The sequence below is a fragment of the Chiloscyllium punctatum genome, chromosome 21 (genome assembly GCF_047496795.1).
Source record: "Chiloscyllium punctatum isolate Juve2018m chromosome 21, sChiPun1.3, whole genome shotgun sequence".
Lineage (NCBI taxonomy): Eukaryota > Metazoa > Chordata > Chondrichthyes > Orectolobiformes > Hemiscylliidae > Chiloscyllium > Chiloscyllium punctatum.
In genome coordinates, this window is record NC_092759.1 from 5,222,986 (window position 1) to 5,238,057 (window position 15,072).

Here is a 15,072-nt window from a genome sequence, read left to right on the forward strand (position 1 = left end):
ATGGTGTGAGTGGACTCTCTGCAGGTGATCAGAAGTGTCAAATGGTACCTCTGTCTCAATTAATCAGATTATAGGCTGGTACAATTGCAACATTTAAGAGGCATCTGGATGGGTATATGAATAGGAAGGGTTTGGAGGGAAATGGGCCGGGTGCTGGCAGGTGGGAGTAGATTGGGTTGGGATATCTGGACAGGTTGGACCGAAGGGTCTGTTTCCGTGCTGTACATCTCTCTGACTTTGACTCTGCCTTTCACTTACTATTCAGCTCTTGCCACTTTACTAACACCGTCTGAGCATTTTGGTCTCATGCATTTTGGTCGGAAAATAGGAAGGCGACCTGTTACCTAAATAGGGAGAGACTTCGGGATGTTCAGGTGCAGAGGGATCTGGGTGTCTTTGTTCATGAATCACAGAAAACCGGCACGCAGGTACAGCAGGTAATAAAGAGAGAAAATAGAAGGTTGGCTTTTATAGCTTAAGGAAGGGAATGTAAAGGTAAGGAAGTATTACCTTACAAAGTATTGGGGAGACCACACCTGCAGTATTGTGCACAGTTTTGGTCCCTTTATTTGAGGAAAAATGTAGTGGCATTAGCAGCAGTTCAGAGGAGGTTCACTGGATTGATCCCAGAGATGAGGGGCTTGTCGTATGGAGAGAGGATGAATAGTTTAGGCCTATACTGTATGGAATTTAGAAGAACAAGGGGAGATCAAATTGAGGTGTTCAAGAATGATAAAAGGTGTGGGGAAAGTAGACGTGGAGCGGATGCTTCCTCTTGTGGGGCAGTCTGGGACGAGAGATCATAGGCTTAGGATAAGGGGCAGCAAACTTAAAACAGAGATGAGGAGAAACTACGTCTCCCAAAGGGTTGTGAGTCTGAGGAATGCGCTACCCCAAAGTGCAGTGGATACTGGGACAGTGAGAAAATTTAAGGAGGAGTTAGACAGGGTTGTAATTGGTAATGGGTTGAAGGGTTATGGGGAGAGGGCAGGAAGATGGGAGTGAGGAGCATGATCGAATGGCGGAGTGGACTTGATGGGCCGAACGGCCTAATTCTGCTCTTAAATCTGATGAACTTATGACTTCAAGTAAACCTGTTGGACCAAAACCTGGCATTGTGTGATGCCTGGCCTTCATTTGGGGTTGCCAACAAGACAGGAGGTAAAGGTCTCACTACCCTGGGGTGGACAGTAACCGAATCTGGCTGGAAGCATCACAATCCTCACGTCCAACTGTGGATTTCTGTTTTGCAGCTATGGCCTGCCCTCCACACAGTACGTACAAGTCATGCATGGCTGCCTGTCCTCCCACCTGCGCCAACCTGGCTGCCTCTTCAGAATGCGACGCTCCATGCATGGAAGGCTGTGAGTGTGACCGGGGCTATGTCTACAGCAGTTTTGACTGTGTGCCTTACAGCCAGTGCGGCTGCACCTATCGCAACAAGTATTACGAGGTAGGTCGTAAACAACATTTATGTGATCCCGCTGTGCAGCAATTGGCAAACAGACATCACTGGGAAGAGTGTCACACCACTGAAAACTTTCAGCTTTCCCTCGTCAGGACACTTGGCAAGAATGCCTATGTTCAAAGGACCACAATAATGTGTACTGCAGAAGAAAAGTATCCTACTACTTTCTGCATGGCAACATCTCAGCCAATCAGATTTGACCTTCCAACCAAACAGCGCACTTCTACCTTGAAGTATAAATTGACTGTTTGAAATTTTTTTGCATTCCTGGTGAAGCAAGACAAAATTCTTCAGAAACATGTCTCTCTTTTTTTCAACAATGGTCGTGTTCTGCACTGCTAAGGGGGTGGACTTTAAGATGTATCTCTAAGCAGCAGCAGTGGTGATTCCTGGGGGGGTACATGGCACGTCCCTTGTTCCAGTCCTATTTGGGCCCTCACTCACAATTCTTTCTTCTGATACTTCGATGATATAATTGCTCCCCTCTCTCGTCCCGAATTGGAAAAACTTATCAATTTCCAATTTCCACCCCTCTCTCACCTTCACCTGGTCCATCTCTGACTCCTGCCTACCCTTCCTCAACATCTCTATTTCCATTTCAGGGGATAGACTGGCCACCAATATTCATAACAAACTCACTGTCTCCCCAGTTACCTGGACTATCATCCTCACACCCTGCTTCCTGTAAGGACTTCATTCTATTCTCTCAGTTTCTCTCTCTGTCGCATCACTTTTTTTAGATTAGATTACTTACAGTGTGGAAACAGGCCCTTTGGCCCAACAAGTCCACACCGACCCGTCGAAGTGCAACCCACCCAACCCATTGCCCTACATTTATCCCTTCACCTAACACTACGGGCAATTTAGCATGGCCAATTCACCTAACCTGCACATTTTTTGGACTGTGGGAGGAAACCGGAGCACCCAGAGGAAACCCACACAGACACAGGGAGAATGTGCAAACTCTACACAGTCAGTCGCCTGAGGCGGGAATTGAACCCAGGTCTCTGGCGCTGTGAGGAAACAGTGCTAACCACCGTGCCACCCATCTGTTCTGATGATGTTATCTTCCACAGAGAGGGCCTCAGAAATGTCCACCATTTTCCTATATGGTTGACAGGGTCCTTAGTCATGTCCAATCCATCTCCTGTACATCTGCCCATGTCCCTTCTCTTCCTTCCCACAGTCCTCACTTACCACCCTGCCAGCCTCCGGACCCAAAGAAGTATAAGCCGCCATTTCAGTCAAATTCTGTGAGATGCCACCACCAAACGCATATTCCCCTCCTCACCTTTGTCAGCATTCCACAGGGATTGTTCCCTCCTGGATACCCTGGTCCACTCCTCCTCCATTCCCAACACCTCGCCAAGCCCCCCCTCCCCCATCCACTGCACCTTCTCACACAATCGCAGGAGCTGTAACGCCTGTCTGTTTGCCAACTCACTCCTCACTGTCCAAGGCCCCAGACACACCTCCCAAGGTGAAGCAGCACTTTACCTGCACTTTATTCAATCTCGTCTGTCATTCTCGCTGCTCACAATGCGGGCTCCTCCACACTGGAGAAACACAGACCACTTTGCAGAATACGCTTTGCATGACAACGAGAATATAGTTACCGCCTTCCCACATCAGCAGGTCTGCTTCAGTGCTGCAGCAATCCTCAGTGCAAGCGGAGGTGACATGGTGGCTCAGTGGTTAGCATTGCTGCCTCACAGCGCCAGGGACGCAGGTTCGATTCCTGCCTCAGGCGACTGTCTGTGTGGAGTTTGCACGTTCTCCCTGTGTCTGTGTGGGTTTGCTCTGGTTTCCTCCCACAGTCCAAAGATGTGCAGGCTAGGTAAATTGGTTATGCTAAATTGCCTGTAGAGTTAGGTGCATCGGCTAGGGGAAATAAGTCTGGGTGGGTTGGTGTGGACTAATTGAGTCAAAGGGCCTTGATCCTAATTATTATCAGCTTGAAGAACACCATCTCATTTTCCACCTGGGGACCCTTCAGCATCCAGGACTCCACAGCGAGTTCAATAACTTTAGAGCATGATTTCATCCCTCTTTTTACCAATCTCCACACCCTGGTTCTGTCGTGACAAGGATTGTTTCCAGCAAGAGCTGAAAATGTGTTGCTGGAAAAGCACAGCCGGTCAGGCAGCATCCAAGGAGCAGGAGAATCGACATTTCGGGCACGAGCCCTTCTTCAGGAATGTTTTCAGCCAACCCATTCTCATCTTTCTTAGTCATAGAGCCATTGAGCTGTACAGCACAGAAACACATCCTTTGGTCCAACTTATCCATCCCGACCGAATGTACTAAATTAACCTAATCCCATTTCCCAGTATTTGATCCATATCTCTTTAAACCCTTCCTAGTCATGTACCCATCCAGATGCCTTTTAAATGTATTTGTACCAGCCTCCACCACTTCCTCTGGCATCTCATTACCACCCTCTGCATGAAAAAAGTTGCCCTTTAGGTCCCTTTTAAACCTTTCCCCTCTCACCTTAAACTTAGTCCTGTTATTACAATGATTGCTTTCAGCAGTCTATCTCTTCTCTCTTACTCTCCACATTTACTAACATTTATTCAGCTTCTCTTCTGTCCTGGCCTACTGTCGTCTGTCTACCCCAAGTATCCCTTTATGTTTGGGCTCTATGTCCACCTATCCCTCACCACTCCCCCAACCCCCATTCCCAACTCATCTCATCTTCAGCATAAATGCTACTTTTTCCTAACTGCTGTCAGTTCTGATTAAGAGCTACCAAACTTGAAACATTAACTACTTTCTCCCCACTGAGTCCAGTGGCTACAAGAGCGTAGAATCCCTACAGTGTGGAAACAGGCTATTTGGCCCAACAAGTCCACACCGACCCTCCAAAGAGAAACCCGCGCAGACCCATTCCCCTCCTACTCTACATTTCCCATGATGAGTGCACCTAACCTACACATCCCTGAATGCTATAGCCAACTTAGCGTGACCAATCCACACTAACCTGCACATCTCCGGACTGTGGGAGGAAACCGGAGCACCCTGAGGAAACCCACCAACGCAGGGAGAATGTGCAAACTCCACACAGATAGTCGCCCCAACACTGGAATTGAACCCAGATCCCTGGCGCCGTGAGGCAGCAGCGCTAACCACTGAGCCAATGTGCCGCCCTCAGAGGTTGGGAATCCTGCGAGTATCTCACCCCCGACTCTCCCTGACTCTCCCCAATGCCAAAATCTAAAAGGCAGCCAAGAGACATCGTGACGACACCAATGCAGTAACAGTGGACCTGGACAACAACTCACTGCCTGATGCTCGGTGACTGGGACTCACTACTTAAGCAATGCAGCCCTTTTCTCCCCTCAGCTGTCTGCCCTCGACTGAAAGCTAGAGAGAAAGCGCACGTGCCAAGTTCCATGTGCGTAACGAACGTTTGGAAATGCACTCGACACCATTTACTCCTACCCTTTCCCCCCATCCGAACAATTGTTTCAGATCTCCACCATCCACAGTATTTTTATTTTGTCTTGGTAATTGCTGATAGCCCAGTGATCACAAGGAGCCATGTAGGCTGAGTCAGAGTCCGTCCATCGAGACCATCCTGGCAGAGATCACTGGAAAGCTGCCAAGGATGATCGACTAGACAAATATCCCTACATCCATCCCAGACGCAGTCAACCCAACTGTGTCACCACAAATGCAAACCCAGGCCAATTCAAGGAAGACAATAACCATTCGATCTCAGCGCCACAGCCCAACAGTTCCTTATTGTCCATCTGTCGTCCAGTGGGTGATGAGGTCAAAGTTAGCTCCAACCTGCATGGCTCCTCCGCTGGCTTTTCTCAATTAGAGAATAGTACAAGCACAGGACCAGGCCCTTCGGTCCACCAAGCCCATGCTGACAAATGACGCCTTTCTAAACTAAAAGCCTTTTGCCTCGAAGTGGTCCATATCACTCTATTCCCTGCCTATTCATGTATTTAGCAAGATACCTCATAGAGTCACACAGTCATAGATATGTACAGCGCGGAAACAGACCCTTCGGTCCAACCCGTCCATGCCGACCAGATATACCAACCCAATCTAGTCCCACCTGCCAGCACCCGGCCCATATCCCTCCAAACCCTTCCTATTCATACACCCATCCAGATGCCTTTTAAATGTTGCAATCATACTAGTCTCCACCACTTCCTCTGGCAGCTCCTTGCATACACGTACCATCTTTTGCGTGAAACGTTGCCCCTTAAGTCTCTTTCATATCTTCCCCCTAAACCTATGCCCCTCTAATTCTGGACTCCCCCACTCCAGGGTAAAGACCTGTCTATTTATCCTATCCATGCCCCTCATGATTTTATAAACTTCTATGAGGTCACCCCTCAGCCTCCGACGTTCCAGGGAAAACAGCCCCAGCCTGTTCATCCTCTCCCTGTAGCTCAAACCCTCCAACCCTGGCAACATCCTTGTAAACCTTTCCTGAACCCTTTAAGGTTTCACAACATCCTTCCGATAGGAGGGAGACCAGAATTGCACGCAATATTCCAACAGTGGCCTAACCAATGTCCTGTACGCAACATGACCTCCCAACTCATGTACTCAATACTCTGACCAATAATGTTGCTGTTGTATCTGCATCTACCACCTCCTCTGGCAGTGCATTCCAAGCACCTACCTTTCACATCTGCTTTAAACTTTCCCCTTTTTACTTTAAACCTATGTCCCCTAGTAATTGATGTTTCTACCCTGGGAAAAAGACGCCAACTATCCATTCTATCGACAATGTTGTAAATTTCTACCAAATCTCTCCTCAGTCTCTGTTGTTCAAGTGAAAACAAAGTTTGTCCAATCTCTCCTCATTGCTAATACCCTCCAAACTAGGCAACTTCCTGGTAATCCTTATCTGAATCCCTCTCCGAAAGCCTCCGCATCCAAATCATTTCTGTTTTAATTGAATTACAGGTTGGAGAAAGGTTTATCACAGACGATTGCTCTGAAGACTGCACGTGTAACAAGACACAAACTGTTGGGTGCTTCAGCATGAGATGCCCAGAGAACAGAACATGTAGTGTCATCAACGGCAACAGGGCCTGTGTCTTAGGTAAGGAAGGATGGCTGTTCATCTCGAAGGATCAGCCTTTCATCCGAGAATCAATGACAGGGGAACAACGGGTGTTTTTGGCTGATGGGATACTAGTAAGATGGTCTCCCAACTTACAACATCAATTGCAAAATGGATAAGTATCTCACCTTAGTAGGCTGGACACATATGGTTTAGGATTCACTCCGCGGGTGTCAGCTAGAAGCCCATGTGTTTCATCATCCTAAGAAAGACAAGCCATAGAGGTCCACAGCGTGGAAACAGGACCTTCAGCCCAACATAACAATGCTGCCCAGTTTTCACAATTAATCATTTTCCTGCATTGGTTCATATCCCTCCATTCCTATCCCATCCATGTACCTGTCCAAATGTTTCTTAAATGACGAAATTATACTCACCTCCACCACTACCTCTGGAGCCCGTTCCAGACACTCACCACCTCTGTGTGAAAACATTGCCACTCGGGACCCTTATGTATCTCTGCCCTCTCACTTTAAGCCTACAACCCCTAGTTTTAGACTCCCCTTTGATGGGGAAAAGCTGTTGGCCATCCATCAAGCCATGCAACATCAGGAGGTGGAGGAGCCGATATTTCGGTGTAACCCTCTTTCAGGTTACACCCGAAATGTTGACTTCTCCACCTCCTGATGCTGCCTGGCTTGCTGTGTTCTCCCAGCCTCCTGCTTGTCTTCCTTGGATTCCAGCATCTGCACATCTTTTTGTCTCTCTCCTACCTTATCTATGCCTCTCACGACGCTGAAGAAAAGACACATTTAGTTCAAGCTTATCATCTTGCACTCATCAGAACATTTTGCAAGAATACAGATTTAAAGGGGGAAACTTGACATGTACATATTCTAAGTATGTAAGTTAGCTGGAAGGTTTGTCTTCAGACGTTTCATCACCATGACTAGATAACATAATCAGTGAGAGTCTCCAGTGAAATGATCGTGGTATGTCCCACCTATTTCTAGGCTTTGGTTTCTTAAGGTGGATGATGTCATCCTGGGCCAGGCGAAACAAAGACATGCACGAGAATTCTTAGAGACATGGCATTCTAACCAGAACTCCATTAGTAAACACATCAACTTAGATCCTATCTACCTTCCCTTGAAAGAAAGAACCGGAAATGACATCACCCACCTGAAGAAACCAAGCCCTATAAATAGAGAGATGGGACATACCACCAGCGCTTCACTGGCAACTCTCACTGATGATGTCACCTAGTTATGGTGACGAAACATCTGAAAACAAACCTTCCAATTCAGCGAGCTAACTTACATACTTATCATCAATCTGAGCTACAAATCTTCTCAAAAATTGTTAATATACATACTCTCTCGCCAACCAATCAATAATCTTGTCTCATGCATCATAGATGTTGCCCTTCTTTGTAGTTGGTACTTCTTGTGAATTGTCCTGAAGTTGAAAAGCTGTGACAAAGTATGTCTTTTTTCAGCAGTACCCAATTTCTGTGCTCCTGAGTGACTCTAAGTCATCATACAGCACAGTCAGAACACTGAGCCCCAGCTCTGGAAGGTCAAACACTCATTTAGCCTGATGGTCACACTGCTAACCCTCAGATCAAAAGAAAGAATGTTTGACATGACCCTGCTGTGCTATGTACAGAGAGTATGCAACACAGCAACAGATAGTTTGTCCCACTGGTCGATGCCAGTGCTGATCTGATGCCCCACTCAAGACTCTGCCCACCCAATATTGTCTCACCCCCACATCGTATTCGTCTACTCCTTACTCCCTTGTGCTTTTATCCGCTTTGCCTTCAACATACCTGCACCCTTCATGGGTGGCACGGTGACTTTGGTTAACATTGCTGCCTCACAGCCCAAGGGACCCAGGTTCGCTTCCGCTTTCAGGCAACTGTCCGTGTAGAGTTTGCACATGTTCCCTTTGTCTGTGTGGGTTTCCTCCAGGTGATCCGGTTTCCTCCCACATGGATTTGGATGTGGACATAGGTGGTATAGTTAGTAAGTTTTCAGATTATGCCAAAATTGGAGGTGTAGTGGACAGTGAAGAAGGTTACCTCAGATTACAACGGGATCTTGATCAGATGGGCCAATGGGCTGAGAAGTGGCAGATGGAGTTTAACTTAGATAAATGTGAGGTGCTGCACAAATCAGGGCAGGATTTATACACTTAATGGTAAGGTTCTAGGGAATGATGCTGAACAAAGAGACCTTGGAGTGTAGGTTCATAACTGCTTGAAAGTGGAGTCGCAGGTAGATAGGATAGTGAAGAAGGCGTTTGGTATGCTTTCCTTTATTGGTCAGAGTATTGAGTACAGGAGTTGGGAGGTCATGGTGCGGCTGTACAGGACATTGGTTAGGCCAGTCTTGGTCTCCCTCCTATAGGAAGAATGTTGTGAAACTTGAAAGGGTACAGAAAAGATTTACAAGGATGTTGCCAGGATTGAAGGGTTTGAGCCAAAGGGAGAGGCTGAACAGGCTGGGGCTGTTTTCCCTGGAGCATTGGAGGATGAGGGATGACCTTATAGAGGTTTATAAAATCATGAGGGACATGGATAGGATAAATAGACAAAGTCTTTTCCCTGGGGTTGGGGAGTCCAGAACTAGAGGACATAGGTTTTGGGTGAGAGGGAAAAGATTTAAAAGGGACCTAAGGGGCAACTTTTTTACATAGAGGGTGGTGCATGTATAGAATGAACTGCCAGAGAAAGTGGTGGAGGCTGGTACAATTACAGCATTTAAAAGGCATCTGGATGGGTATATGAATAGGAAGGGTTTAGATGGATATGGGCCAAGTGCTGGCAATTGGGACTGGATTCGGTTAGGATATCTGGTCGGCATGGACGAGTTGGACCGAAGGGTCTGTTTCTGTGCTGTACATCTCTATGACTCTATGTGCAGCTTAGGTCGCTTACTTGCCCATAGTGTCTAGATATGTGTAGTGTCTAGATATGTGCAGGCTAGGTGGGTTAACCATGGGAAATAGGATACAGGGATAGGGTAAGAGGGTGGGAACCTCTTCAGAGGGTTGCTGTAGACTCGACAGGCTGAATGGCCTGCTTTCACACTGTGGGGATTCTATGATTCACTGCAGTTATTTCCTGTGGTAGCCCATTCCGCACTCCCAATAATCACTGGGTAAAGATATTTCTCCTGAATCCCCTACTGGGTTCACCATCAACAAGCTTGTTTTGATGGCCCCTCGCTTTGATCTCACTTTCCCCACTGCCTCCTCCGAAAGTGTAAACATCCTCTTTACATCTAGCCTCTTGAAATCCCTTTATCGTTTTAGAACTCTTCGTCAAGTCACCCCTCTCTTTTCTTGCAAAAAGTGACTTGGCCTGTTCAATCTTTAGTAATAAACCTCTAAGTTTAGGTACCATCCGAGTCAATCTGTTTTATGTCTTCTCCTTTGTATCTCACTTGTAGTTGTTGTTATCCTCCTCATGCCATTTTAATGTGGAAAGTTAATGTAGTTTTGACAGTAGGTATGAGAACCATTAACAGCTTGCAAACATGATCTCTACTCATGGTCTTCAAACACAGAATGTTAGAATGGCTACAGCCCAGAAGGAGGCCATTCAGCCCATAATGTGTATGCCAGCTCTCTGTATGTATTATGCAGCTACTCCCTGTCCTTTCCCAGCTGTGTTTAACCAGTTCCCTAAAGGAAAGCCATTATTAATCCTTCACCACCACATTCTGTGTTCTGGATCTTAAACGCTCCCAGTTTTTTTTTTGTATAGCTGTCTTCCTTAAATAAGAATGTAAGAATATAAGAAATCTGAGTAGGAAGAAGTCATTTGAGCCTGTCTTATGGGACTATTTTAGTTTGGGATTATGTTTGGTCTGGACTGGTTGGACCGAAGAGTATAATTCCATGCTGTATGACTCTGGGGCTGATCTCCTACCTCAACGCCACATACCTGCATTACCTCAGTGACCCTCAGTGTTTTTAAGATGTGGAAATCTATCGACCTCTGTCTTGAATATGCTTAATGATTGAGTCTCCACAGCCCTCTGGGATGGAAACATCCAAAAGTTCACCACTCTCAGAGTGATGAAGTTCATCTCATGTAACTCTAAAATGGCCTGCCCTGTATTCTGAGTCAAAATTGTGGTGCTGGAAAAGCACAAATGGTCAGGCAGCATCCGAGAAGCAGGAAAATCAACGTTTCAGGCAAAAGCTCTTCATCAGGAAGGAGGCCAGGAGCCTCTGAGGTGGAGAGATGAATGGGAGGGGGTTGGGGCTGGGGGGAAGGTAGCTGAGAGTGCAATAAGTGGATGGAGGTGGGGGTAAAGGTGATAGGTCAAAGAGGAGGATGGAGCAGATAGGTGGGAAGGAAGATGGACAGATGGGACAAGTCATGAGGATGGTGCTGAGCTGGAAGGTTGGAACTGGGGTAAGGTGGGGGGAGGGGAAATGAGGAAACTGGTGAAGTCCACATTGATGCCATAAAATTGGAAGTCCCAAGGCAAAAGATGAGGCGCTCTTCCTCCAGGCATCGGGTGGTGAGGGAGTGGCGGTGAAGGAGGCGCAGGACCTGCATGTCCCCAGCAGAGTGGGAGGGGAAGTTAAAGTGTTTGGCCGTGGGGCAGTGGGGTTGATTGGTGCGGGTGTCTCGGAGATGTTCCCTGAAGCGTTCTGTGCGTAGGAGTCCTGTCTCCCCAATGTAGAGGAGACCGCATCAGGAGCAACGGACACAGTAAATGACATGTGTGGAAGTGCAGGTGAAACTTTGATGGATGTGGAGGGCTCCTTTGGGGCATTGGATGGAGGTGAGGGGGGAGGCGTGGGCGGAGGTTTTGCAGTTCCTGCGGTGGCAGGGGAAAGTGCCGGGAGGAGAGGGTGGGCTGCTAGAGGACGTGGACCTGACCAGGTAGTCACGAAGGGAACAGTCTTTACGGAAAACGGATGGGGTGGGGAGGGAAATATATCTCTGGTGGTGGGGTCTGTTTGTAAGTGGTGGAAATGATGGGATGTATATGGAGATTGATGGGGTGGAAGATGAGGACCAGGGGGTTCTGTCCTTGTTGCGGTTGGAGCGGTGGGGTTCGAGGGACATGGATGAGATGCACTGGAGGGCATCATCAACTAAGTGGGAAGGGAAATTGCGGTCTTTAAAGAAGGAGGCCATCTGGTGTGTTCTGTGGTGGAACTGTGGCAGATGCGGCGGAGGCGGAGGAATTGGGAATGCTTCTAAGTTCTAGACACTACCTGTCCAAGGTGAAACATAGAGTCACACGGCACGGAAATAGACCCTACAGTCCAACCAGTCCGTGCCAACCATAATCCCAAACTAAACTAGATCCCCTCCCCTTTATTTTGAATCAAGTTCTCTCTAATCTTGATCTCCGATTCTTGATTTGCCCAGGACGGGAAAATTCCCCTCAGAATCTTAAACTGTCACAGGTACACATCTAAATCCCCCATATGTAATCCTCTACAGCACAGAAAAAGCCTATTGTGTCTTTGCCGGTCAAAAACAACCAGCTAACTATTCTGATCCCATTTTCCAGCCCTTGGCATCTCAAGTGCACACCTAAATACCTCCTAAATGGTATGGATAGGGTAAATAGGCAAGGTCTTTTCCTTGGAGTGTGGGGAATGCAACACTACAGGGCGTATGTGTAAGTTGCGAGGAAAGATATAACAGGGACCTATGAGGCAACCTTTTCACCCAGAGGGTGGTACGTGTATGGAATGAGCTGCCAGAGGAAGTGGTGGAGGCTGGTACAATTGCAACATGTAAAAGGCATCTGGATGGGTGCATGACTAGGAAGGGTTGAAAAGAGATACGGGCCAAGTGCTGGCAAACACAGCAAGATTAATTTGGGATATCTGGCCGGTATGGACGAGTTGGACCAAAGGGTTTGCTTCCATGCTGTACAACTCTATAGTGAGGGTTTCTGTCTGTGTAACCTTCACGGGCAAGTGAGTTCCAGATTCCACCATACTCTGGGTGAAAAAGAAAGTTTCCTCACATTTCCTCCAAACCTCCTGCCCATTATCTTAATCCTTGCCTCCTTGTCGTTGATCCCTCCCTCAAAGGGAAGAAGTTCCTGCCCTCCCTACCCTATGTTGCCCCTCATGATTTTATCCACCTCAATTATCTCACCTCCGCTCTAAGGAAAACAAGCCCGATCTATCAAACCACACACATTTTGGTAGAGGTGAATGCTCTTACTGTAGCCTTGGTATCAACTTGGTATTAACTTGTCTAATCTCGTCACGCCATTTTATTCTGGAAAATGGAAGTCAGCGTGACAATAGAGGTTAAGGGTCAATTAGAACATGCAACATGATCCCATTGAAACATTTTCAAATTGAAAAGTCACCAGCTTAAACAATCACCTACATTTCTTTTTTTTGATGGGGTATGGAGAGGTGAATGTTTAACATGTTTTATTGATTAATTGCGTTATTGTCCATTTTTATTTCCACAGTTGGGCTCAACTGCTCGGCAGATTTCTGTGAAAATGGTGGCACGTGTCTGGCGACAATAAATGGACCTGTGTGTGTGTGTTCTCCATCCTTCATAGGAAAATACTGCGAGTGTACGTTGTTTTACTTTTTATTTGCTGTCTCTTCATACTCTGACCAAGTTAGATCAGGGGAAATTGGTTCCCCATGGCAGGGCGCATGATAGAAAAGATGACTTAAGATAATGAACAAAAGAGGCAGAATTTTGTAACACAGTGAGTTTGTTTTATGATGGGGATAGTGCCACTGGACAATAACCCAGAGGCCCAGATTAACGCTTGTGGGGACCTGGGTTCAAATCCCAGCACAGAATTTAAATTCAATTCAAACAAAATTCAGACTTTGAAAGTTAGTCACAGGAATGAGGGCCTGTAAAAACTCATCTGGTTCATCAATGCCCTTTAGGGAGGGAAATCCACTGTCTGGCCTACATATGGCTCTAGACAGCTGTGATGTGGCTGACCATTAACTGCCCTCTGAAATGGCTAAGCAAATCACTCAGCTTCAAGGGCAATTGAGGGGGGCAACAAATGGTGAAACAACAAGCGTGTGCTGCTTGAAAGTGTGAGTGAGTCAAATTCAATAGGAACATTCAACAGAGTGGTGAGATAGAAGGGGAGAAAAATTTGCAAGGCCTCAGAGAAAGAACAGACGGAAGTGGGAATTTTTTTAAAATTCATTTGTGCGTCGCTGGCTGACCAGAATTTATTGCCCTGTCCCTAATTGCCCCTTGCTGGTGAGCTGCATTCTTGAACCACTGCAGTCACCTGCTGTGGGTTGACCCACAATGCCCTTAGGGAAGAAGTTCCAGGATTTTGACCGAGCAACAGTGAAAGAATGGTCAATATATTTCCAGGTGAGTGGCTCAGAAGGTGGTGGTGTTCCTATAATGGGTGATGGGAACAATGGGATAAAGAGCCAGCAGTCCGACATGAGGGGACAAATGGCCTCAGGGCAAATCTGCGGAAACGCCATCTTGTGACATGTTTGAAATACTGTCTAGTCAGCTTACAGTATGATAACATGTGGTCATCTTCCTGAGTTAATCACATCGTCCCTGGTTAATTCACCGTGTCTGACCTGCATGAGTGAAATGTGTGCTTGGTTTGTCTCCACTCTTTTTAAAGTCAATGGTATAGAGCAGAGGTAGGGAACCTTTTCATGTTGGAAGGCCACATTATGTTAGCTGTAATCTAATAAGGCCGCATCCAAGAAACCTCAATTATATATTCTTCAAAATTCACATTTTTTTTAATTGTGGCGGTCAGTCTGTGAGGATTACTTTGTTGAATTTTCTTTTACTCTCTGGCATTTTAAATACATTCACTTTAAGATTAAAATAAAAATAATAAAGGACGAAAAAACCATATTAATAAAAGATTTGTTCTGCAAAATTTGGATTCAGTCAAAAGGCCACACACAATGGGCTAGAAGGCCGCAGGTTCCCCAACCCCTGGTTTAGATTAGATTAGATTAGTTACAGTGTGGAAACAGGCCCTTCGGCCCAACAAGTCCACACCGACCCGCCGAAGCGTAACCCACCCGTTCCCGGACTATAGGGCAATTTAGCATGGCTAATTCACCCTAATCTGCACATCTTTGGACTGTGGGAGGAAACCGGAGCACCCGGAGGAAACCCACGCAGACACAGGGAGAACATGCAAACTCCACACAGACGGTCGCCTGAGGCGGGAATTGAACCCGGGTCTCTGGTGCTGTGAGGCAGCAGTGCCACCATGCCGCCCAATTGGTATGGGTTGTGGACCTGAAAAATCATAAGGCTGCAGTAAACTTAAAATGCATTTTTGGGTGTGACGTTGGTATCACCAGTACCTGAGGAGCCCTCCTATCACAGAGGGCCTGTACCGTGCTGGTGGACCCCACATGCTCCTTCGTCACAGAGACTGGAGTGTTGGTTTCTAAGCTAACTGTCCCATTCCCTCCTCAGATGGTACATGTGCATCAAGCCCCTGTAAGAACGGAGGCACTTGCATCCAGAAAGAAGACAAATATGAGTGCTCATGTCCTGCTTTGTATGACGGTGACTTATGTGAAGGTA

The 15,072-nt window shown here is 46.8% G+C and overlaps 1 protein-coding gene across 1 annotated transcript in view; it reads left to right on the forward strand.

The window, feature by feature from the left end:
* Positions 1 to 15,072, forward strand: part of LOC140492433 (zonadhesin-like) — a 146,036-nt gene that overhangs the window by 127,127 nt on the left and 3,837 nt on the right. Inside the window, exons 45-48 of the mRNA XM_072591324.1 lie at positions 1,254 to 1,453; positions 6,404 to 6,542; positions 12,977 to 13,087; positions 14,962 to 15,069. Coding sequence (XP_072447425.1) covers positions 1,254 to 1,453; positions 6,404 to 6,542; positions 12,977 to 13,087; positions 14,962 to 15,069 — 558 coding nt within the window. The remainder of the gene's footprint in view (positions 1 to 1,253; positions 1,454 to 6,403; positions 6,543 to 12,976; positions 13,088 to 14,961; positions 15,070 to 15,072) is intronic.